The sequence below is a fragment of the Heterodontus francisci genome, chromosome 18 (assembly GCF_036365525.1).
Source record: "Heterodontus francisci isolate sHetFra1 chromosome 18, sHetFra1.hap1, whole genome shotgun sequence".
NCBI classification, from domain to species: domain Eukaryota; kingdom Metazoa; phylum Chordata; class Chondrichthyes; order Heterodontiformes; family Heterodontidae; genus Heterodontus; species Heterodontus francisci.
The window spans coordinates 72,125,129-72,151,848 of NC_090388.1; the positions used below are offsets into that span (position 1 = coordinate 72,125,129).

Here is a 26,720-nt window from a genome sequence, read left to right on the forward strand (position 1 = left end):
TTATGAATAACAGTGACTCTTGTAACTTCCTTTATACCTTCTTCCAATCTGAATAACTACCATTTACCCCAAACATAAAAGTAAAATACTGCGGATGCTGTAAATCTGAAATAAAAACCAAGTGCTGGAAATAGTCAGAAGGTCTGGCAGCATCTGTGGAGAGAGAAGCAGAGTTAACGTTTCAGGTCTGTGACCTTTCAGCAGAACTGTCTTTCTGTTTTTGTTACCATTTACCTCTACTCTTTTGCTTTCTATTTTTTAGGCAGTATGCTATCCATTTGTCCCTGGCTTTTTGTGCCCTAACCTTTGTCATGAGCCTACTGTGTGGTACCTTATCAAAGACCTTTTGAAAAGCAAATTTGGTATCTGCTGTATTTACCCCCATCCAATCTTTGTGTTACCTCTTCAAAGAATTCTATCAGGCTATTTGAGCATGATTTTGCCTTTTGGAATTCATATTGATTTTTTAAAATTATATTTTCTGTTCCTAGTTTTTTTTTTAAACTTTTCGTATAGATTCCAGTATCTTTCCTGATAAGCTGACTAATCTATAGTTCCCAGGTTTTGTTGCATCTCCCTTTGTCTAAATGGGAACAACATTAGTCATCCACTAGCCTTCAAGCACTGTCTTCTCTTCTAACAAACTTTATATAAGAACATAAAAACTTAAGAAATAGGAGCAGGAGTAGGCTATTCGGCCCCTCAAGCCTGGCCCCCCATTCATTAAGATCATGGCTGATGTGCCCCAGACCTCAACTGCTCTTTCATATGCCAGCTCCTCATAGCCCTCAACTTCCCGATATTTCAAAAATCCATCTACCTCCTCTTTAAATACTTTCAGTGATCTAGCCTCCACAACTCTCTCGGGTAGAGAATTCTAGACATTCACTACCCTCAGAGAAGAAATTCCTTCACAACTCAGTTTTAAATGAGTGTCCCCTTATTTTGTAACTATGTCCCCTAGTTCGAGATTCCCCTACTAGTGGAAGCATCTTCTCAACATCTACTCTGTCAAGCCCTCTCAGAATCTTGTACGTTTCAATAAGATCACCACTTATTCTTCTAAACTCTAATGAATAAAGGCATAACCTGTTCAGCTGTTCTTGATAAGTCAACCCCTTCATCCCAGGAATCAGCCTAGTGAATCTCTTTTGAACTGCCTCCAATGTCAGTATATCCTTTCTTAAATACAGGGATCAAAACTGTACACAGTACTTCAGGTGCGGCCTCACCAACACCCTGTACAGTTGTAACAAGACTTCCCTATTTTTAAACTCCAACCCCCTAGCAATAAAGGCCAAAATTCCATTTGCTTTCTTAATTACTTGCTGCACCTGCATGCTGCACTTTTTTGAAGTCTCTCTCCATTTAAATAATAGTCTGCCTTTTGATTCTTCCTCCCAAAGTGCATGACCTCACACTTTCCTACATTAAACTCCATCTGCCAAGTTTTTGCCCGCTCACTCAACCTGTCTATATTCTCTTGCAGATTCCTTATGTCGTCATCACAACACACCCTCTCACCTATTTTTGTATCGTCAGCAAATTTGGATATTTTACACTCTGCCCCCTCCTCCAAGTCATTAATGTAGATAGTAAATAATTGAGGCCCTAGGACTGATCCTTTGTCGCACTCCACTAGTTACGTCTTTCCAACATGAAAAGGACCTATTAATCCCAACTCTCTGTTTTCTGAGTTAACCAATCCTCAATCCATGCTAATACATTACCCCCAATACCATGAGTTCCTATCTTGTGGAATAATCTTTTATGTGGCACCTTATCGAATGCTTTCTGTAAATCCAAATACACTACATCTACCAGTTCCCCTTTATCAACTCTGCTGGTTACATCCTCAAAGAACTGTAGCAAATCTGTCAAACATGGTTCCCTTTTCACAAAACCATGTTGACTTTGTTTTATTGCATTAAGCTTTTCTAAATGTCCTTCTATTTCTTAATAATGACTCTAGTATTTTCCCAACGACCAATGTTAGGCTGACTGGCCTATAGTTTCCTGCGTTTTGTCTCCCTCCCTTCTTGAACAGAGGCGTCACATTAGCAGTTTTCCAATCTGCTGGGACCCTCCCAGAATCCAGTGAGTTCCGGAATATTTCGACCAATACCTCCACTATCTCTGCAGCCACTTCCTTTAAAACCTTGGATGTAGGCCATCAGGTCCTGGTGACTTGTCTGCCGTTAGTCCCATTCGTTTGTCAAATACTTTGTCCCTCGTGATAGAGACTGTTACAAGATCTTTCCTCCTATTAGCTCCTTGCTTATCTGATATCTGTGGGATGTTTATAGTGCCTTCCACCGTGAAGACCAATGCAAAATATTGGTTTAAATTATTTGCCATATCCCTGTTCCCCATTATCAATTCTCCAGTCGCATCCTCCAAGGGTCCCTCACTCACTTTAGCTACTCTCTTTATATATACCTGTAGAAGCTCTTGCTGTTAGTTTTTATATTTTTTGCCAAGTTTACTTTCGTAATCAATTTTCTCCCTCTTTATTAACTTTTTAGTCATCCGCTGCTGGTTCCTAAAAAAAAAATACCACTAGTATTCGCCGCTTTGTATGCCTTAGTTTTTGATTGGATACTCTCCTTGACCCCCACTTTGTTAACCACGGGTGGTTCATTCTTCTCATCGTTTCTCATCCTTTTGGACCGGGATAAATTTTTGCTGAGCATTATGAAATATCTGCTTAAGTTTGCCACTGCTCATCCACTGACCTTGCCCTTAGTCTATTTTCCCAGCCCGCTTTAGACAACTCTTTCTTCATACCTTCGTAATTGCCCTTGTTTAAGTTGAGGACGCTGGGTTGAGACCTGAGTTGCTCGCCCTCAAACTGAATTTGAAATTCTACCATGTTGTGAGCGCTACCCCCAGAGGATCCTTAACTACGATATCTCTTATTAATCCTACATCATTACACATTACTAGATCTAAAATAACCTGTTCCCTGGTAGGTTCTGCAACGTATTGCACTAAATAACAATCCCTGATGCACTCTACAAATTCGTCTTCCATGTTACCTCTGCCAATCTGATTCGTCCAGTCAATATGCGGATTAAAATCACCCATGACCATTGTAGCGCCCTTCTTACACGCCGCCATTATTTCCCACTTTAAACTTTGTCCTACAGTGAGACAACTCTTCGGGGCCTATAGACGACTCCCACCCATGACCTCTTCCCCTTGCTATTCCTTATTTCCACCCAAACTGATTCCACATCATGATCTATTGCACCTTTATCACTTCTCACCACCGCACTGATACCATTTTTTATTAACAAAGCTACCCCACCACCTCCTTTTCCTTTTTGCCTATTTTTCCAGAACGCCAAATACCCTCGAATATTGAGTTCCCAGTTTTGGTCACCCTGCAACCATGTCTCTGTAATAACTATCAAGTCATATTCATTTATTTCTATTTGTGTCGTTAGCTCATCTATCCTGTTACAAATGCTGCGTGCATTCAGATAGAGAGCCTTAAACTTTGACTTTTTACCATTATTACTCATTCTGGTTCTAATTTCTTCTGCTTATATTTTCCGCCCCTTCCTATCACACTTTGATTACCGTTCACCTCTTCACTACCCTTCAGCTCTGCTCTCTCGTTTCTTTTTGATGTTTTAAACTTCCCTTCAATTGAACCACCCCCCCCCCCCACCACCCCCAACTAATTAGTTTAAAGCCCTATCTACAACACTAGTTATACGATTCGCCAAGACACTGGTCCCAGCATGGTTCAAATGAAGTCCGTCCCAACAGAACTGCTCTTTCCTTCCCCAGTACTGGTACCAATGCCTATGAATCGGAACCCATTCCTCCCACACCAATCTTTGAGCCACGCGTTTACCTCGCCAATCTTATTTACCCTATGCCAATTTGCACGTGGCTCAGGGAGTAATCCGGAGATTATTACCTTTGAGGTTCTGCTTTTTAATTCGCCCCCGAGCTGCTCATAGCCCCTCAGCAGGACCTCTTTCCTAGTCCTACCTATGTCGTTGGTACCAATGTTGACCATGACAACTGGATCCTTCCCCTCCAAGTTCCTCTCCAGCCCAGAAGAGATGTCCTTAACCTTGGCACCAGGTAGGCAACACAGCCTTTGAGACTCCCTGTCTTTGCTCCAGAGAACAGTATCTTTTCCCCTAACTATGCTATCCCTATTACTACCACATTTCTCTTTTCTTCCCCCCCCACTTGAATGGCACTCTGAACCACGGTGCTGTGGTCAGTTCACTCATCCTCCCTGCAGTCTCTGCCCTCGTCCACACTGGGATCCTTTGCTATCTCCCACTTACTTTCCCTGGATGTGTGTGGGTATGTATCATCGAGACCTGGGGTTTTATCCTCTTTTAGTTTTGCTAGTTTGTCAATTAGTTTCTCCCTTTCCATCCCAACTATATTAATATTCTTTTTAAGCTCATCCTCTGTTTCGTTATCTTAGTAAAAACTGAGGTGAAGTAGGTGTTCAGTATTGCTGCCATTTTTCTGTCATTACCTGTGAGTTTATCTTGCTCATTTTTTGTTCATGCTGTCCCTACTTCAATTTTCCTGTTGTTATTTATGTGTCTATAGAACACTATTATTTATTTTTATATTCCTTGATAATTTTATTTTGCAATTTTTCTTCGGCTTCCTGACATATTCTTTTAGAATTCTCTCCCAAGTTCTTTATATTTCCTTTTGTTGTCCTCTCCTTTGTATCTAAGCGTAGATATTACTTTTTCTTTAGATTCACTTTTCTCAGATATTCATCCACAGTGGCCCATAATTAGCTTGCTTGTTTTTGGGCTTGTCATGGAAAACATTTCTCTTGAACGTTCGTGATTACCCTGTTAAATATTTCCTGTTGTTTTTCCTCTCTCTTGGGTTTCAAATTTTTCTTTCCATTTACCTTATTTAGGTCCACCCTCATTTCCTCATAATTTGCTAATCCAGTACCTTAGTCTTTGTCCTACTTGTGTCACTCTCAATCTTAATCTTGACCCCAACTATGTTGTGATTGCTACTAAGATGCACTCCTACTCTTAATTCGCCATCTGTGTGGTTCATTACCAATTACTAGATCCAGCAGATTATCTACTTTCGGACTTCTTGCGTACTGAGTGAGGAAGGAGACCAGTTTACGCTGTAAAAACTTATGCTACTCACCTCATACAGACTTCTTGCCCCAGATCCGTTCCGCTGTTTAGAGTCTATAGTATACCTCTATTAGGATGATGGATTCCTTATCTTTTAAATCAATCCATATGCATTCTGTATCTGTCTTACTGCTAGTTACATCATTTTTTTTCTATTGCCATCATGTTATCTTTCATTAGTACAGCTACTCTACCACTCCACCTTCCTTCCTAAATGTGTTAGGTGCTGCATTATTTAGTTGCCAATCCTGACCTCAGTATAACCATGTTTAAGTCATCCCCACTATATCCAGATGCACCCTACAAATTATTGCCTCCAGTTCATCCATTTTGTTTTGAACAGAAGGTACACTACTGCACCAAGAGTTCAAATGGTTTTTATTTATTATTCCTCTCTTTGTTTTTAGTAGTTATTTTACCTTTGTGCTCTCTGACTTTATCCAATCACTGTTCAGTCATGTTATTCCTATTTTCTTCCATTGGTTTGTCCTTTACTCTCTTTCTTGATTCTTTTATTGTTAGGTTTCTGTAATTTCTAGCTGTTTCTTCTTCCCACCACCCCCCACCCCGCCCCGTGTTATTATTTAAAGTCTTATTCACAAAAACTATTTGTACTAGTATTAAACATGATTGCCTGGATTCAAACGTGATATTCAAGGAAAGATGGGCCCGAATTTGGGAGTTATTTATAGCCCGATTTCTCCTTTCTGTATGAGCCCAGTTCAGCTACAACCCCTCCCAACAGTACAGTCCTTCCTGTCCCAGTACTGGCACCAGTGTCCAAGGAAATGGAACCTCCTCCTCACACCAGTCCTTTAGCCACGTGTTGACTCTCCTGATCTGTTTGTCCCCACACTAATTTGTGCATGGCTCGATTAATGATCCTGAGATCATTAACCGTGAGGTCCTGCTTTTCAATTTAAAGAAGGTTCATCTCATCCACAGCTTGAAGTTGCACAGTCAGGAAAGCACAACAAAAACTGATTGAGTAATGGCTGGCAAATGTGTGGAAGCTCACCCACACTTATAGGTGATGTTAACCTGGAATAAACATTTGGATCCAAGTACTCGGTGCACTGAAGGTACTGTAGTGTAGTCATGTTAGACAGGTAATGGTTCACATAGGATTAGGTGTTTCTGCCATTGACTATAACTGGGTGGAAAACCTAACCCTCGTATTGTCTTTAAAAGAAGTTTTCCATTGTAGCAAATCCATGGGAAACTAGGCATTGTTACAAATCTGAACTTGAATCCCAGCATCAGCTGAAACCAAACTGAATAAAATCAAGACTTTTTTACTTCACTATTTTTATTTTTTATTTATTTCACTATATAAGACTTGATTATATTGAGATGTTGGTTTGACACAACAAAATATAACACCTCGCATCAATTCTGAGCAACTGCATATACTTTGAATTAATCATGTAATTTTACCCCATATGTGCTGCCATTGTGGACAATTGTGCTTGCAGTTGTTATGACTGAAGTAGGAGGAGTGCACTGTTTATTCTAGTCCCACTTCTCCACAGGTCACAAGATAGATTTAAATTTTCCCACTTACCAATACAGTCAGTCATGTACTCTATTTTTTCCCTAGAATAAAACACACCAACCAGGTTTCTTTAATAAATAACAAAATTATCCATTTATTATCAACCAAGTTTTAACCAATAATAAAGTAAAACATACGCACAAATTGAAATACTAAAATCCCTTATTTATCATAGCTCTCTCACACACATGTACATATACACTGGTTAACGGGGGGGTAAAAAGGATTTTTGTTTACAGCTGTTACAAAGAAATAGAAGGAATAAAAAAACACTTAGCTGAAAAGAAGGTATGGAAAGATGACCTTTGTTTTTATTAGGTGTCCCAAAGCCATGTCGACGGCGTCACTGGAATCTTCTTAGAACAGTGCTTTCAGGCGACATTGAAGATCAGTTTGAGTAGGCCTTCCAAGCGATGCAGCTGCACAGGCTCCAAATTAAGTCTTAGAGCAGGAATGCAGCAACAAGGTTTCAGTTCACACCCATTCAACATGCAATGTTCTTCAAAGATGCAGGGTTTCTTCAAATACAGGAGGAAATAGCAATCTGAAACTGGATGCAGGATTGGTTTTCAAAGACAGAGAGAGACAGTGTTGAGCTGTTTTTCTTCTGTTGCAGGTAGAAACACCAACTGGCTTTTTAACAGTTCAGATTGAAACCAAAACTTTCCAGACGTCCAGTCTTCTGGCGTCCATAAATCTTGGCTTGTCACTTCTTGGTAAACATCTCTCCAAGTCAAAACAGCCCCTGCTGTGTTTTTATTTGAAAACAGTTGCCTTCCAGTAACTGATTACAGTTCAAACTCCGTCCAAATCTTCTGGTGACCTCCTTTTTAAAAAAGAAAAATGCCCCAAGTTCCAGCATCTATGGGATCCTTTCCAGCTTTAAAACACAAATTCTCAAAATTTACCTTAAAAAAACACTCACAACACAGTGCATAACAACTTACATTTGTTTCACACCTATAATGTAAGAAAATGTCCCAGTGTGTTATAGGGAACACAATCAGATAAAAATTGACACAAAATCAAAGAAGGAAACATTAGGACAGGTGACGGGACACTTGGTTAAAGGGGCAGTTTTCAAGTAGCATCTTAAAGGAGGAGAGAGAGGTGTGAGGCAGAGATATTTTGGGGAGGGAATTTGAGTTTAGGGCTTAGACAGCGAATGGCACGTGGGTGATGCACAAGAGGCCAGAGTTGGAGGGACACAGATCTTGGAAGGCTGCTGGAATGGAGGAGGTTACAGAGTTAGGGAGGGGCAAAGCCATGGGTTGATTTAAACGAGGGTGAGAATTTGAAAATTTAGGTGTTGGGAGCCAATGGAGGCCAGTGAACACGGGTGATGGATGAACATGACTTGGTGCGAGTTAGGACATGGGCAAACTCATTTTCAAACAAATCCATCACAAAATGAGCATATTGTGCTTTTTCCACTATCCCCAAGCACAAACCTGCAGTGCATTGCTGTTCTCTGCACCCTTTAAAGACCCCAAACTTGGTTACCTGACATAGAAGTGGTGCTAGGTGTTTATGGAACATGTTACCGTTGGTAATGGTGAGAGGGAGAAAGGACAAGCAGGAGGAGAAAAGAAAAGAGGGAGAGAATGAGAGGCAAAAAAGCAACAGAAGAATGAGCGAGATAAATTGAAGGAGTGAGAGGGGAAGGGGGATCGATTGAAGTTGAGGCGGAGAGAAAGAGAGAGGAACACGAGTATCAAAAGTGATTCCAAGAAAATAGTTTGAAACCAGCTTATTCAAAGTCAATTGGCAGCGCTAAGGTACTGTTGTGTACCATTTTAAAACTTGTGGCACCTTATGGAGGTGGAACTTATCCTTTCTTGATCTTAATCTTTGAAAGCTTGGTTGTACTTGGATACAATGGATGAAGGGGACATGATAGTCCAGTGCATTAGCACAATGCACCTTTGTTGCATGGATTTGGATTTCAACCTAGTCCAGAGCAATGGTATGGAAGTGAACTTGAGTTGTATTTACCAGTTAGTGGTGTGTAGGATCACAGCACACTACTGCTCATAGTTTGATAAAAAGGTTCAAGTTGAACAATTAGTTTTACTCGAGCTGTAATGATGATTGGTGTGAGAAACGAACACATTTACAACCAATGCAACAGGCATGAGCTGGTTTGTCGGAACAGAATAGAGGAACCTTTGACTGTACCTACTTGTGTTGGCTGCTGTTGCTGAGCATTAGAAACTGTTGCCGTGATGTTCCCCAGCACTGACTTTCTTCACCTTTAATGAGTATGTTTTAAAAGAAAAGTCACTGGAGATGTGGAAAGACATTGGACTTGCGTTTTCTCTTATGATCATTTAAACTGAAGTAGATTTTGGCAGTTGATGGAAACGAGATTAAAATGAAGGAGGCCAATTATGTTTCTAAAGTGGGACTTCAGTTCGTGCATTATTGATGGAGATGACTAAGATGCAAAAGAACAAATACACTGGGGCTCCTCTTACTGTATATAAATGACTTTTGTCTGTGCAAAAATGTTTTATTAAAAATTCTTCTCTAAATATTTATATAAAAAGATCAAAGAATATGTGGTAACTAAAATACTGCAAGAACAATGTTTTAATCTTCACAGCCAAATTTAGTGATGTTTGCGCTAGTTTCTATCATAGAAACATAGAAAATAGGAGCAGGAGTAGGCCATTCGGCCCTTCAAGCCTGCTCCGCCATTCATTATGATCATGGCTGATCATCCAACTCAGTAACCTGTTCCTGCTTTCGTCCCATACCCTTTGATCCCTTTAGACCCAAGAGCGATATCTAACTCCTTTTTGAAAACATACAGTGTTTTGGCCTCAACTGCTTTCTGTGGTCACGAATTCCAAAGGCTCACCACTCTCTGGGTGAAGAAATCTCTCCTCATCTCAGTCCTGAAAGGTTTACCCCGTATCCTTAGACTATGACCCCTGGTTCTGGACTCCCCCACCATCGGGAACATCCTTCCTGCATCTACTCTGTCAATTCCTGTTAGAATTTTATAGGTTTCTATGAGATCCCCCCTCACTCTTCTGAACTCCAGCGAATATAATCCTAACCGACTCAATCTCTCCTCATACGTCAGACTCGCCATCCCAGGAATCAGTCTGGTAAACCTTTGCTGCACTCCCTCTATAGCAAGAACATCCTTCCTCAGATAAGGAGACCAAAACTGCACACAATGTTCCAGGTGTGGCCTCACCAAGGCTCTGTATAATTGCAACAAGACATCCCTGCTCCTGTACTCAAATCCTTTCGCTATGAAGGTCAACATACATTTGCCTTTTTTACCGCCTGCTGCACCTGCATGCTTACCTTCAGTGACTGGTGTACGAGAACACCCAGATCTCTCTCTATATTCCCCTCAGTTTATAGTCACTCAGATAATCTGCCTTCGTGTTTTTGGTACCAAAGTCGATAACCTCACATTAATCCACATTATACTGCATCTGCCACGCATTAGCCCACTCACTTAACTTGTCCAAATCACCCTGAAGCCTCACTGCATCCTCCTCACAACTCACCCTTCCACCCAGTTTTGTGCCATCTGCAAATTTGGAGATATTACATTTAGTTCCCTCATCTAAATCATTAATATATATTGTGAATAGCTGGGGTCCTAGCACCGATCCCTGCAGTACCTCACTAGTCACTGCCTGCCATTCGGAAAAAGACCCATTTATCCCTGCCCTTTGTTTCCTGTATGCCAACCAATTTTCTATCCATCGCAATACACTACTCCCAATCCCATGCGCTTTAATTTTACACGCTAACTCTTATGTGGGACTTTGTCGAAAGCCTTCTGAAAGTCCAAATAAACCACATCCACTGGCTCCACCTCATCAACTCTACTCGTTACATCCTCGAAGAATTCTAGTAGATTTATCAAGCATGATTTCCCTTTCGTAAATCCATGTTGACTCTGCCCCATTCTACCACTGTTCTCTAAGTGCTGTGCTATAAAATCTTTTATAATGGGCTCTGGTATTTTCCCCACTATCGACGTCAGGCTGTCTGGTCTATAATTCCCTACTTTCTCTCTACCTCCTTTTTTAAATAGTGGGGTTACATTAGCTACCCTCCAATCTGTAGGAACTGTTCCAGAGTCTATAGAATCTTGGAAGATGACCACCAATGCAGCCACTATTTCTAGGGCCACTTCCTTAAGTACTCTGGGATGCATCCCATCAGGCCCTGGGGATTTATCGGCCTTCAATCCCATCAATTTCCCCAACACCATTTCTCTACTAATACTGATTTCCTTCAGTTACTGTCTCTCACTAAGCCATGTGTTCCCCAACATTTCTGGTATATTTATGTCCTCCTTTGTGAAGACAGAGTATGGAGAGAACCAAAGTATGCATTTAGTTGGTCAGCCATTTCTTTGTTCCCCATAATAAATTCCCCTGTTTCTGATTGTAAGGGACCTACATTTGTCTTCACCAATCTTTTTCTTTTATCAAGTGCATAGATAACAGAGATTGGAATATGATGGTAAAGATATGGCCATAAAATTAAAATATTAGAGCCTTAAAATTCATTAATTGTACAATTGAATCTGTTGTGCATGTTATCCACATAAGGCGATATTGGTCGGCACATGGGATTAGGATTGTTGCTTGTGTGAAGAATAAACCCCATGGACTGATTGGGCTGAAATGCTTCATTCCATATTGTGATTTTGATGTAATACTATTGATGATACAGAGGTAAAAATCATTAACATTCCCCTGTCTGCAAAATATTTTTATAAGTAGTGATTGTGAAGCAGGATTGTGCATTGTCGACTTGTGGTATCAACCATCATTCTCCCTTATTGCCTTTTCTTCCTACCCTTAAAAACAAAAGTGGTACCAACTGATTCTGAAATTGGGGCTCAAAATATGTTTAATGTTTGATTCTATCTCTACCCAACACACATACTTAGATTTTTTTTTCTCTGCTTCACCCACAAATAAACACTGGTGCATTTCCACTTTAATCAGCTTGTGCGAGAGTCAATGTTGAATGCTATGGTGTTGAACTATCGGGGGTTTTTTTTTAAATTCGTTTAGGGGTTGTGGCCGTTGCTGGCCAGGCCAGCATTTATTGCCCATTCCTAATTGCCCTTCAGAAAGTGGTGGTGAGCTACCTTCTTGAACCACTGCAGTCCATGGGTGTAGGTTCACCCACAGTGCTGGTACGAAGGAGTTTCAGGATTTTGACCCAGTGACAGTGAAGGCACAGCGATATAGTTCCAAGTCAGGATGGTGTGTGGCTTGGAGGGGAACTTGCAGTTGGTGGTGTTCCCATGCATCTGCTGCCCTTGTCCTTCCAGGTGTTAGAGGTTGTGCGTTTGTAAGGTGCTGTCGAAGGAGCCTTGGTGCGTTGCTGCAGTGCATCTTGTAGATGGTACACTTTGCTGCAACTGTGCATCTGTGGATGTTGAAAGTGGTGGATGGGGTGCCAATCAAGCAGGAGAGAAGGAAGAGGGTTATGCCACAGCTGACTACAAAACCCCTGATGTCTATGCTTGCTTTTTCAACCAGGGTCAATGCAAAGCTATGTGTGGGGTCCCTGGCATTTTTTCTCTGCACTCTATCCTAGTGGCTCTGGGACATAGGAACAGAAGTAGGCCATTCAGCCCCTCATGCCTGTTCTGTCATTTAATTAGATCTTGGCTGATCTGTATATGAACAACATTTATTCACCCTGGTTGCATATCCTTTAATATCTTTGCCTAACAAAATTATCAGTTTTATCATTTTCAATTAACCTACCTGTCTCAACAGCATTTGGGAGAGAGAGCTCCAGATTTCCACCGTTGTTTATATGAAGAAGTACTTCCTGACATCACCTCTAAATGACCTAGTCTAACTTTAGGGTTATTTCCCCTTATTCTGGGCTCCCTCAAACAGAGGAAATAGTTTTCTCTATCTAACTTATTAAATCTTTTAATGATCTTAAAGACCTTTATTACATAACCCTTAAAGTTCTATACTGCAGGGAATTTAAGCCTAGGGCGATGTAACCTGTTCTCAAATTAACCCTTCTAGTCGCTATCAGTCTGGTGAATCTGGGCTGCTTGCCGCCTTAAGGCCAAGATATCCTTCCTGAGGTGCAATGCACAGACATGAAGACCAGTTGTAGCACCCAAAATGCCTCACTGAGATCAGCTAACTCTGCATAGGCCAGGGTCACTCCATATGGCGCATTTAAGCCACTAGGCTGAAGAGCCATGTGTGTGTCTGTCTATATGTTTATAGTGTCTGTGTATCTATCTATATATGTTTATAAATACTTACGTTCTGAGGACTATATACTTCAAAACTTTCATTTAATTGCAGTGCTTAGATATTGCATTAATATGTGTTATATTAACCACTTTGAAATGTGTCTCTTGCATGCAAAGACTTGGCAGGATTTACTTAAATTATTTGTGTTCCTTAGGTAAAATCCCAGATTCACTGACACTTTCAAATGATCATAGACCGTGAGTGGTTATATTGTGCAGTGAGTAACTGTGCAGAAAGCACACACTAAATGCATTCAGCACATAGAGAATCTTGTGTTTGTTTTCCATTCAAGTTAAACGTAAGCATTCTGGTGAAGCAGTTTTATATATTAAAAGAAAAAGTCATCTGTAAATTGAATGCTTATTGAATTCCTTTATTCAATCACCATAGCCATGGAAACATACTCAAGTTGCAACACATCAGTTTTCGGGCATGATCCATCATGTTCCTAGTTACGTTTTTAGTTTATTCTTTGTATGTTAAATTTTGATGAGTGGCTCCAAGGTTCTGGCGGAAGTCAGTTATGGGCCAGCGAATGCAGTACAGCCATCAAATAGTTCTCTCTGCCTCATTGCTTGCACCCTTTCCCCATTAGCCCATCCCAAGGAAAGCCGCCGGTCAGCATCACCACTTCGAAAAGCCACCCGGGACGACCTACAAGATCCAACCCAAGCAGCATGTGAGTATTTGACATACCAGGACAGGCACGCACTCTTCAGTGCAGTGGAAGGGCTCATGCTTTTCGTAACATGTCCAAACCAGTTACTGTAAGCTAGCTCAGCCTCAATCTATTGCTTTTTCATTTTCTCTCTTTAACTGCTTTTATAGTTAAGTGGGTTCAATGATTAAAAATTTTAATAGGAGGAAGAGGTTGTTGCCCTGACTAATGAGCTGTAGCAGGATGCATTAGGGGTCTTAGTTTCTTTTCAAATTGTGGAAATGCTTTCAAATGACACTTTAAAGTTCTGCATGTATATCAAATTTTGACAGTAGTGGAACCACCGCAAATTTCTGTAATCTGCGATGTATAATGAAGAGTGTAAAAAACAACTGCCAATTGTAAATATTCAGCCAAGGATGTTGAATCTAAAATGTCTGTGTATTGTTCACAATTGTATGGTAGACCATCTTGCCTCATACAGACGAGTGAAACTAATGTCCTTCCTAACTACAGAAAATGCTGGAAGCACTTAGTAGGTCTGGCAGCATCTGAGAAGAGAGAAACAGGGTTAACGTTTCAGGTTGATGACCTTTCAGCAGAACTGGAAAAGACCAGAGATGAACAGCTTTTGGAAATGAGAACGAAAAATTCTCTTAACAGTTTACACTTTTCTCCACATCAATGTGGACATATCTTTGTTTCCATGTTTATCCCTTTTGCCTTGCATCATGAATCATCCCTTATGTCATTTAACCGTTCCTGTCCTCTACTCTATCATACACCTCTCTATTTTGTTCTTTTCCTCCTCGCCTCTTCTTCCTAGCCCTGCTATTACTTAAAAGCTGTTCATCTCTAACATCTCCCAGTTCTGATGAAAGGTCATCGATCTAAACTATTAACAAGGTTTGTGTCTCTGTCAGATGCTGCCTGACCCACTGAGTGTTTCCAGCATTTTCTATTTTCCTTCAGATTACCAATATATGCAGTATTTGTTTTGTCCCTCCTAATTACTTGTACATTAAAAGTGCAGCCAGATGGTTGCCAGTTTGAGTGAGTGTCTGGATATGTCCCATCAATGGCCTTATTCTGAATGCCCCATCGTCATTGCGCTGGGCTACCTAATTCTAAATAAAAATGAATAAGTTTGTGATTTTCATACCAGATTCACAACACGTCGGCTAGCCTTCTGATCCAGGACAGCATCTTTGCGATGTTTTGGAAGCTGGCATGCTGTAATATAAAATTACTTCACTTTGCCTCCACTTGAGGTATTCCCTGCTTCTCTCCCAAAGCTGTAGCAGCAGTTGCTGTTGGAGCTGGTAAGGAGAGAAGTATTAGGTGGGTCAGCTTTTAAACAACACAGAGGTGACAGCAGCCATTATATGGTGAGTCTTTCTCTTTAAAAGGAGACAAGACCAATGGGATGTGCCTCCAGGGAGAGCTCCAGCAGCAGAAAGTGTAGGGCAGTTAAATATTCCTTCAGCATTTGCAAAATGTCTACTAATAAGAGTTGAGGTATGTGAGTAGATTGTAATGAAATGAGGAAACCAGATCAAGTGTTTGAACAAAGAGATGGTGACGGCCACTAAATTGTCGCTGTGCCCTGAAGTTCAAACTCATTAACAAGACCATGTTCCTTTATAGCTCTTACAACATCTACTGTTCATTCTCTTCCTCCCCTGCTTCCTCATGTTACTTTTCTGATGTAATGGGGTAAGGGATAGCTGGGAATTGAATGACATTGGCATAAGTATAAGCATATCTACTTCACCATCAATAACTCAAGCTTTTCTTCATGAAACACTGAAAAGGTATAATTGTTACACTATCAAAGCTAACCTATTAATTTTGCAAACTGAGTTCCATAAATAAGCCACCGCTTTCTGTGGTGTTTGGTTGATTAAATATTTTGTTCTAGTCCATCAGTTTTCCGTCAGTTTTTCCCGTTCTCTCCCACCACTGCACTGCCCCCCCCCCCCCCCCCCCCCTTTTCCTTGACTCTGACTCGGTCATTCTTTTACAACACAATTTGAGGTGCTTTCCCCTGCCTCTGTATGGTTTAAATTCATTTACAATGAAGAACCGAAACACTTGCTACCCTCAAAATCTGGGCAGCTTTCTAGAATTATTTAGTATGGTCATCGTGAATCAGCATACATAGATTTTTATTGATCAGGGGAAAAGCAAAGCAGATGAAAAGTTGCTATTTATTATGATTTTTGTATAGCTCCTCATAGTTTGTGATGGTGACATGGAGGTTGCTATATGTGATGATCTTAGTTTTATGGTACATGGTATGTGGAAGAGAGGGAGCTAAGGTATGAAAATTGAACACCTAGCCAGAGATAAGGCTGCTGCTTGCCTAATTTCAAGGGGAAGTTATCTCCCTGAGTGCAAATTTAAGCCTGAATGTGTTCCATGTGACCCTTACCACAGTGATACTCAGTTTAACTGTTTAACAAAGCAAGGAGTGCTGGGCATTGAAACATCCTCATTGTGTTGAATGCATTAAAGAGAAACCCATGAAATTAGTTTCATTTTGTGGAGGCAAGATTGTCTTAAAGTAGAAGAGTTTTGTGGAACACTCCCAAGATAAGATACTTAATGGTCGAGTTCAGCGGGTGTCTTACGCATGTAGCAACCATCAGCAAGTTTTGAGTCTTCAATCCAGTTACTGAAAAACCTTGAATTTCTGCTAGTAGAATGCACACACTGCCCCAACAAGGGGATACCCAACCAAAGCCCAGTGAACTTAGGCTCAGGTTAGCAGAGCCACAGTATAAGGACCTCGTGTGTCTGCAGAGGTATTGTTGTATTTGGAGAACTAAAGTTATGTGGTGTACCAATACAGAGCACTGGTAAGCTTCCTGTTGCTTGTTCAGTTAGAAGCACCTTATCTACTAGGGCATTGTCTTATATGGTTACTGGGAACCGATTGGGAAGAATCCCAGCCCCTCGTTGACAATTCTCCATGTCCAGGTTCTATTAGTGAGCAGGGGTGTACACATTGGCAACAGCAATTGGGAACACTACAGACCTATCTGGTTTTGTTATCATATTACCAAGCAAGCTACAGGGGAGTTCACTTAGTTCCAAACTTCCATCAGCGAGTATCTCGCCTTGGAGCCACCCCAATCCAAGGACTCACTTAACTTCTCCCTCCCCCATCCCCTTGGGAAGATAGCCATCCGCTCACTACAGGACCTCCCTTTTAAGGGGCCAGTGGAAATAGTTGTTTTAAAAAGTGCATAAAAGACATTTACCGCATTTGTATTAGAAGTGAAAGGCCTATTTCCATTTCCAAATCAGATCCATTGAATCATAGAAATTTCTATTTGAAGGCTATTTGGTGTGGTCCATCATACCTGTGCAATCTATTATCCTGTTTGCTAATCCCAACAATGTTACTTCAGATAGCTCAATTAATGTAACTGCAGCGAAACCTGATAGAATAGATCTGAGTTGTTAATGAAATACAGGTTTGCTTAAAGGCTCAATTATATGCCTTCCTCATGGACTTGGTCCAGTTACTTCCACATAAGCTAATTAAATTAAATGCACCTTCTGCATATTTGTTTAAATGGAAATAATTTTATTCATTTTGGCATTGGTGTGTTTGCTTTGTACTTTGTCTCAGAGATCAGTGATATTAGCAGCTTATTTTTAAGACTTTGTGTGTAATGTCCACAAAATTGCAGCAGTTAAATTTTGTACTAACTGTTAATTTGACTATATAATCCATGCAAATTAATTACCATGAAACTTGGTACAAATTTACAGGGTTTAACTTTTTTCTGAACTTTCTGTTCATTCCAAGCGTGGGATGTTAGTGCTGGGAAGCTAAGTATTTTCTTTACCTATTGACTGTGTCTGTCCTGTGTTCTAAATGGACTGAATTTGATTCTGGGTGAAGATCTCCACACCAACGTGTTGGAACATCAAACCTCAGAAATGCACCCTGCAGTCTATCATTGTGATATTTCCATTTCCCAAGCCAGCCATCCTGTTGCCTCTGTTTGTTAGATTGTCAATTTGTGCACTGGGAACTTTACTGAGGCAACCCACGCACATTTCACATGGGATCCTGGCTACCAAAGACTATTGTCCGAATAGTCCTTAACTGCTGTAAACCCAGTTGTTCTGCCCCTACTTTTTAAGAAACATTTGACCACTTATGTTACGAACTATCAACAATTGAGATGGTGATTGGGCAGCATGCTCCCAAGCCTCAGCAGTGCAGTCCCATAGCACCCAACAAAAATTGTTTGAGAGCAGCCTTAAGTGACTTCCTTTTTGAATGAATGTGAAGTGGGGGCCAGACAGTTCCCCACAATAGCTTTCCTGCAGTTGAGGATTTGACCTCCTTTGGCTATCAGACCAGTGTCTCATCATTCCATGGTGTTGTGTGCTGGTTCTGAACCTACACACAGTTCTTGGAGATCTGCAAACTCAGTTTTACTGTCCAACCACTTTGACAATATGAATTCTGCCTCAGAGAGACTGAAAAGGCTAGGGTTGTTTTCCTTAGAGCAGAGAAGGCTGAGGGGAGATATGATTGAGGTATACAAAATTATGAGGGGCATTTATAGGTTAGATAGGAAGAAACTATTTTCCCTTAGCAGAGGGGTCAATAACCAGGGGTCAGATTTAAGGTAAGGGGCAGGAGGTTTACAGAGGATTTGAGGAAAACAATTTTCACCCAGAGGATGGTTGGAATCTGGAACGCATTGCCTGAAGAGGTGGTAGAGGCAGTAACACTCGCAACATTTAAGAAGTATTTAGATGAGCACTTGAAACAAAGAACAGCACAGGAACAGGGCATTCAGCCCTCCAAGCCTGCGCCGATCTTGATGCCTGCCTAAACTAAAACCTTCTGCACTTCCGGGGACCGTATCCCTCTATTCACATCCTATTCATGTATTTGTCAAGATGCCTCTTAAATGTCGCTATCGTACCTGCTGCTGCCACCTCCCCCGGCAGCAAGTTCCAGGCACTCACCACCCTCTGTGTAAAGAACTTGCCTCGCACATCCCCTCTAAACTTTGCCCCTCTCACCTTAAACCTATGTCCCCTAGTAACTGACTCTTCCACCCTGGGAAAAAGCTTCTGACTATCCACTCTGTCCATGCCGCTCATAACTTTGTAAACCTCTATCATGTCGCCCCTCCACCTCCGTCGTTCCAGTGAAAATAATCCGTGTTTATCCAACCTCTCCTCATAGCTAATGCCCTCCAGACCAGGCAACATCCTGGTAAACCTCTTCTGTACCCTCTCCAAAGCCTCCATGTCCTTCTGGTAGTGTGGCAACCAGAATTGCACGCAATATTCTAAGTGTGGCCTAACTAAAGTTCTGTACAGCTGCAGCGTGACTTGCCAATTTTTATACTCTATGCCCCGACCGATGAATGCAAGCATGCCGTATGCCTTCTTGACTACCTTATGTTGTCCTTTGTGACCTGTGGACCTGTACGCCCAGATCTCTCTGCCTGTCAATACTCCTAAGGGTTCTGCCATTTACTGTATACTTCCCACCTGCATTAGACCTTCCAAAATGCATTACCTCACATTTGTCCGGATTAAACTCCATCTGCCATTTCTCCGCCCAAGTCTCCAACCGATCTATATCCTGCTGTATCCTCTGACAATCCTCATCACTGTCCGCAACTCCACCAACCTTTGTGTCGTCTGCAAACTTACTAATCAGACCAGCTACATTTTCCTCCACATCATTTATATATACTACAAACAGCAAAGGTCCCAGCACTGATCCCTGCGGAACACCACTAGTCGCATCCCTCCATTCAGAAAAGCACCCTTCCACTGCTACCCTCTGTCTTCTATGACTGAGCCAGTTCTGTATCCATCTTGCCAGCTCACCTCTGATCCCGTGTGACTTCACCTTTTGTACCAGTCTGCCATGAGGGACCTTGTCAAATGCTTTACTGAAGTCCATATAGATAACATCCACTGCCCTTCCTTCATCAATCATCTTTGTCACTTCCTCAAAAAACTCAATCAAATTAGTGAGACACGACCCCCCCTTCACAAAACCATGCTGCCTCTCGCTAATAATCAGATAGCATACAAGGCTACGGGCCAAGTGCTGGAAAATGGGACTAGAATAGTTAGGTGCCTGATGGCTGGCACAGACACGATGGGCCGAAGGACCTCTTTCTGTGCTGTTTAACTCTATGACTCTATCTATATTGTCACCCTGAATGTCTGAAAAAAGGACATCCTATTAATACAAAGCCCATTTTCCTTTCTGCACTTCTCACTTTTATGCCTGGCAGAGGGACAGAAAAGCATTTACTTGTACAAACTCACCTCTGTGCAATCAATGCTTAGTGAATCCAGTTGCTGAGCAATATACAATGTCTTCTTCAGCCTGAGAGATAAGAGGCAGAGAAAGAGATGCAGATTTTATGCATCTATTGCACACTGTCTCCCATTTACAGCTCCTAGTTATTTTTCATAATTTCATTTTCTTTCCATGTGGCAGTTTTATTTTCACTAAAATATTTTTTCCTGCCCATATACACCTTGTGCCAATAGAAAAATGAATGGGGGGTGGGAAACTAACAGACCATTATGCTGGCTGAAAACCATCCAGCTGCCACCTCCTTAAGGGCTTGAGTCCTTATTTCCGATCATTAGTCAGTCACAGTGATCATAGCAGCAAAAAGTATCTGATTCATTTTTAATACCATTTATGCTTTCAGTAGCACATTGTTAACTGGATTGAGTGGAGTGTCTTTTTTTTTAAGATTACAATGGTTTAAAGGGCACTGGTTATCTGAAATCTATCATTGTTGACATGCTACTGTGAGCAGGGTCTATTGTCCTGATTTTTCAAGCCTTCTGAGATCATTGCTGTGTAAACTGACCTGTCTGACTTGGGCTTATTTTTGTTTCGTCCTCTGGACTATTTCCAACCTTAAAAGTCAAGCCCAGTAGTTGCTTGCCAACTAGGTTTTGAAGTTCTCTTTTGTGTTGCAAGCTGGATTGGGACAGTTTCATTAAAAATCAGGAGTGTTTGCGAGATTGAAAATGTAGATTCAAGGACAGGTGGTTTCCTTACAAGATAAAAGGACTGAATGGTTTCCATCCGAACCATTTTGCTGACAAGTTTAAAAACTATGGGGTACGTTTGTGTCTTTACACATTAATGGCAACACTGTGATATAACTGAGAAGTTACTGCTGCCTCTAAGAACCACTAAAGGAGCTGGGTTTCAGCTAGCCTGCCAGAGGCCATGGCTGTTACTGGCTTGTACAAATCTTCCACAATGGTTGAGAATTGATGTGGTGGCAAGAAATAAGGTTTCACACATTCATTTCTCTTTCCGTAGAGCAGACTGGTCCCACAGCACCAACAGCCTGGGTACGACAAAACCTAAATTACTACTTTGTACGCTTGCAGGTGCTGAAGTATTCTATTCACCAAACACAACATTTAACAGAGGAATTCCAGAACTTACCCAGAAGGCTCCCCATCTTGTTCTTGGCATTAATTGTTTTTGATTTTAGCTACAATTTTGATGCATCAGCCTTGGCTCAGTGGGAGCACACTCAGCACAGAGTCAGTTTGTAGGTTCAAGTACTCTAGCATGGAGCATATATAATCTATACTAACACTCCAGTGTAATAATGAGGGAGTGCTGCACTGTTGGAGGTGCTGTTTTTCGGATAAGGCATTAAACTAACCAAGGTCACGTCTGCTATCTTGGGGGGAATGGAGAAGATTTTATGATGCTATTTGAAGAAGTGAATGGGAGTTCTCCTGAGGTGTCCTCATCAATATTTGCCCCTCAGCCAACACTGCAGAAACATATCACCTGCTCATTTATTTCATTGCTGTTTGTCGGATATTGCTGTATGCAAATTTGCAAGACACTTTTCCCGACATTACAACTGTGACTACACTTCAACAGTATCTCCTTGGCTGTGAAGTGCTTTGAGATATCCTAAGGCCGTGAAAGGTCTTGCTGCTTGTTAGACCATGCTGTATGCAAATAGGCTGTCGCATTTGTCGACCTAACAACAGTGGCCAACCTGCAAAGAAATTCAATAGCTGTGAAGTGCCGTGGACTTCCTGAGGCTTTGAAAAGTATCATATAAATGCAAGTTTGTTCTTTTACATAAAATGAAAGGTTGAAGGCGAAGATATTCTATTTACTCCATGCAGCAATCATCTGTTTAGTGCCAACAGCTTCTTGTCAACAGATGTCGCAAAGTTCACTTCCAGCTCCATGGCAGGATTTTCTTTTTGCTGTACTTGCCAAATTGAATGTGCCATTGGCTTATTTTTCAGGAATACCCTGACAGGTTGTATAATACACTGTACTCTTCATGTTATTACCAGGATTCCAGTAGAGCATAATCGTAGGCTGGTGAAATTTTTGTGTTGTGTCCATTTGGAACTATGGAGCAATACCAAGACATACAGTTGTAGATTAGTGTCCTTCACTACTTTGGTGTGCCAGGTGAGAACTGCACAACAATTGAGTCAAGTACTGGTCCTTGTGACTAGACCAGTTTGAGCTGATGAATTGAGATTATTACACAACGGATATGTTGACGTGTGTGCTCTTTGTTACCAATGTGCTATATAAGCCTAGTGATGATGCTGCTTCACTGCTTATCACTTGGAGTTAGAATTCTAATTATAATTTCAGAACATCATTAAATGTTCTCCCTGCTCCTCTTTACCTACATATCCTTCTCCCTTTACAATTCCAGATTATGTTTTGGCACTGAAAACAAAAGAACAACTTTTTTTAAAAATCGATTTTTATCTTTTATAAATTACTTTTGGCCTCAAAGCTTGATAACCCCCATTGAGTCCTGAGGCACCAACAGCTTTTCTCTTCTACTAATCTTCAGCCAGTGATTCTACCATTTAATCCTTATTCCTTTTGGAACAGCAACTGGACCAAACCTAGCATCTTTGAATACAACATCTGTCTCTGCAACATAACAGCATGAGGTTTTGGCTTGTTGAGTCTTTTTTCTGATGGATTCAGGTTATGGATGTTATCAAAGCCTGGAAATTGTGTTGATGTTTCAATTTGTCTGGTGCTTTGATCATTGCTTTGCAGTTCTGGCAATTTTAATTAAACATTCTCAGATCCTTGTGGAGTGATGGCTTAAAAAGCTTTTTGTGAGTTATCCTTAGGCATGTTTTTTGTCTTTATTTTTCCCTTTCTGCTTTCTCCCTTCACCCATGAGGGAGGCTGACTAAAGTATAGTGTCTCAGGAGCTCTCTGCTAACTTGCCCCATTGTCTGTTCATGTGTGAGCCCAAGGAATGAATTTCAGCAGACAGATGGAGCCAAATGACACTACCACATTCTGGAAAGCAGTCACATAAAAAAGGTTCTGCTGTGTTTGTTGGCACACTGGGCAACTGTTGTCTCTCCATGAATTCCCTGACTTGTCCTGCACCAAGATCTGAAAATACCTCTGGGCTAAATGATATGCTAGATGGTCTTGTCCACAATCCACCTGAAGAGAGTCCTTCAACTGTCTCTCGGAGGGCAGTAACCATCGTAGGACTTTCTTATGGTGGGCAAGCCCATCTGGCACATCAACAGATAGCCCCAAGATATTTTTAGACCTCAGTGCAGGACAAATCAGGGCATCGCTGGACAGAGGACAATTGCCTAGTTTGTCAACAAATGCAGCAAAACCTTTTATTGTCTTCCAGAATTGGTCTTGGTGTCTTTGGTCTAGAGAGGGAAGTGCCAACCTCACTTCTAACTCTCAGTTCCACCAGTGACCCTGTTGGATGCTTGGGAACGTGTGATGAGGCTGTAGTATGATTAGAAGGCTCCATGTTCTTGTTGCCTTCTTACATATTTGCTTCTAATACAAGTAAAAGTGGACTGAGAAGCCTTGATTCCCTCTGTCTTTATGGTATCTGAATGTGTATAAGGGTTTGTAATTATGTATTTGTAATGTTTGAGTCCAAAAAAGCTATTGAAGGTTTAATTTTTGTGATAATTTCAAAACATTGCTTTAATGTTGAATCTCCAATATTGCACAATGTTTAGATCTCATGACAGGGAGGTCAGTGATATAACTAGTGAAATGAGTCACAACAATACAGTGTTGCATGGAAAATATTTTAAGTATTGCATGGTGGTTTTTGTTGAACTGTAGAGATGATCAAGTATGTGAGATTGGGTTTTTCACCAGCTTGACACTGTGGAACTGATGCAGATTTTTCCGTTGGCCTGAACCAGAGCAGATCTTGTACAATTTCATTTGAATTTCCCCTTCCTTTCCAGTCCTGAAATTGAACAACTTGCTTTGACTGCCCATAGCATTTTCAAATGTAATATCTGTACCAGTGAATCACATAAATTGCACGTTACATAGAACTTACAGTACAGAAACAGGACATTCAGCCCAACCAGTCTATGTTGATATTTATGCTGCACATGAGCCTTTTTCCACTCTATTTACTTTATCTCAACCTATTAAAGTGTCCTGCCCTTCCTTTCTCCCTCATGTGCTTATCTAGCCTCACCTTAAATGCATCAAATAGAATAGAAATTTCAAAATTTTAAAGATTCAATTGTTAATTTGAGCAATTTCCAAGCTTAGTAATATAAAGGCAATTGGAGGCAGTGGTCTCATCAGTGCAGTCTGCCTCCCAATGTAAATATATTAGTAATAACAGTTGATCGCAGTTTTCTGGAAGCAATGATTACAGTTTAATGATTCACAGTTTTATGCATCAAATTTTAGTAGCTTGTGGAGTTTGGTTGCAGGTCACCATTATAAAAGGTAATGGAGACCTGCTTGACACCTTGAATTGAAGATGCACATTTTCAGACTTGGCTGTAATCCTTGATCTCCAACAATACATGCACATTCTTTCTAATATGCTGGGAGAAATGTTCTCCATGAGCTGTACAGCACTTCAAAGTTAAAAGCATGGACGTCATGAAAAATGGCCTTCAAAAATTCTTTGCCTCTCCTCCCACCAACTCATTTCTCCTTGATTTTCCATGCCTGAAAGTCTGAATCAACTGAAATTTTTCCCTCAATTCACTTTATTATTAATGATCAATTTAAACATTGCAGTGTTTTCACTAATTTAATGTTTAAGACTATTATTAATGTTGAAAGGTTTTTCAACAACAACTACTTGCCTAAACATCCATGACTGGCCATGTAAAACTTGACATGGACTGCTGGGATGTACAAAACAGTGCCTTTAATGTAGTAAAATATTCTGAGGAGTTTGATCAGGCAAAAGTTGACGCTGAACCACAGAAGGAGGGTGGAGAGGTTTAGGAAGGGAATTCTGTAGCTTAAGGCCCAGACAGCTGAAGTTACAGCCACTCGCAGTGGGTTGAAAGAAGTGGGAGATGTACAAATGGCCAGAGTTGGAGGAACACAGAGTTCTGGGACAGTTTTAGGTTTGGATCAGGTTACGGATATAAGGAGGTGTGTGGCCTTGTAGGGATTTGAACACAAGGGTAATGATAAAATTGAGTTGTTGATAAACAGGGAGTCAGTGTAAGTCAGCGAGCATAGGGCTGGGGGAGGGTGGTGGTGCATGGTGGGTGTAAAGGATTTGGTACAAGTTAGGATACGGGCAGCAGAGTTTGGGATGACATTTTCTCAGCTTGAATGTTGAAACTAAAACACTGAATGAATATCATCTGGAAAAACAAGGACAGATTACCTTTCCAACACTTGATGTACCTCATGCAATATTGATAAACCTATTTTTGAAAAAGGGATGGCAAATTCCAATTTTTTACATCACAGCTTAATACAAATTTATGTTAATTGTAACAATTCAGATTAAAACCATTATACTTGTTTTGTACATCCCAGCAGTCCATGTCAAGTTTAACATGGCCAGTCATGGATGTTTGAGTCATTGCTTGTACCAGCTCCCAGTTCCTACCGGCTGTTGCTGCTCCTCTCTGAGATCCAACTGATTATACATTGCAGGCAAGAGTTCATGTGATAGTTTTGTGCAATCAAGTAATCTTGTTTCCAGCAGAGTTCTGTCTCCCAGAGCTGCAGCAGGTTCAAGAAGGAGCCAGGAGCTTGCCACAGTAACTTAGGAGCAGAAAAGTGATCCCCATTTTGAACTGCAGTGGGAAGGAAGAAGAATGCCTGCTTAAAATGTGGGAATGAGGAAGGGAAAGATGTGCAAGTTTAAGTGAGGGAGATAGGAGAAGAGTGTCATTGGCAAATGAGAAGGAAGGGAGGGAAGAATGCCAGGTTGAATTGAGGAGAGGAAAAAATGTTATTATGCACTGAGGAGTCTGAATGATAAGTAAGGTTAAGGGCTACTGTAAATTGAGGAAGGGGAGGAAAGTTGCTTCTGTCACTGGAGAAGAGATCAATAGTTTGAAATCATTTGACAATTAGGTTTGGCATTAGAACATCAATATATATCTCTGTTAACCTGCAAATTCTCTAAGTAATAAGGAAAAAATGCACACTTTTTGCTAAAACTGAGGTCTGTCAGATGAACATAAAACATCCTATCACACTGTTTGAAGAGCAGGGGAGTTATCCCTGGTGTCCTGGCCAATATTTATCCCTCAACCAACATCAGTAAAACAGAAATAAAAACAAGAAATGCTGGAAATACTCAGCAGGTCTGGCAGCATCTGTGGAGAGAGAAGCAGAGTTAACGTTTCAGGTTAGTGACCCTTCTTCAGAACTAGCAAATATTAGAAATGTAAAAGGTTATAGGCAAGTAAAGTGGGGGTGGGGCAAGAGATAACAAAGGAAAAGGTGTAAATAGGACAAGGTCACAGAATAGCTGACCAGAAGGTCATGGAGCAAAGGCAAACAATATGTTAATGTGCATTTTGCTTTTATTTCAGTAAAACAGAATATATGATCATTACAACATTACAGTTTGTGGGACCTTGCTGTGTGAAAATTGGTTGCCTTGTTTTCCCTACATTAAAATAGCACTTCAAAAGTACTCCATTAGCTGTCAGGCACTTTGGAACATCCTAAGGTTATGAAAGTTGATAAATTAATTAAAGTTCTTTTTCTTCAACAGTTGTAGCCTTTTTCTTTG

At 40.9% G+C, this 26,720-nt stretch overlaps 1 protein-coding gene across 4 annotated transcripts in view; it reads left to right on the forward strand.

Moving 5' to 3' along the window:
- yaf2 (YY1 associated factor 2) overlaps nucleotides 1-26,720 on the forward strand; it is a 180,725-nt gene that overhangs the window by 64,868 nt on the left and 89,137 nt on the right. For 3 of the 4 annotated variants that reach the window (XM_068050982.1, XM_068050980.1, XM_068050983.1), the window contains one exon: nucleotides 13,588-13,671. The exons of the other annotated variant lie outside the window; for it this stretch is intronic. In XM_068050982.1, coding sequence (XP_067907083.1) covers nucleotides 13,588-13,671 — 84 coding nt within the window. The remainder of the gene's footprint in view (nucleotides 1-13,587; nucleotides 13,672-26,720) is intronic. 4 annotated transcript variants of the gene reach the window in all.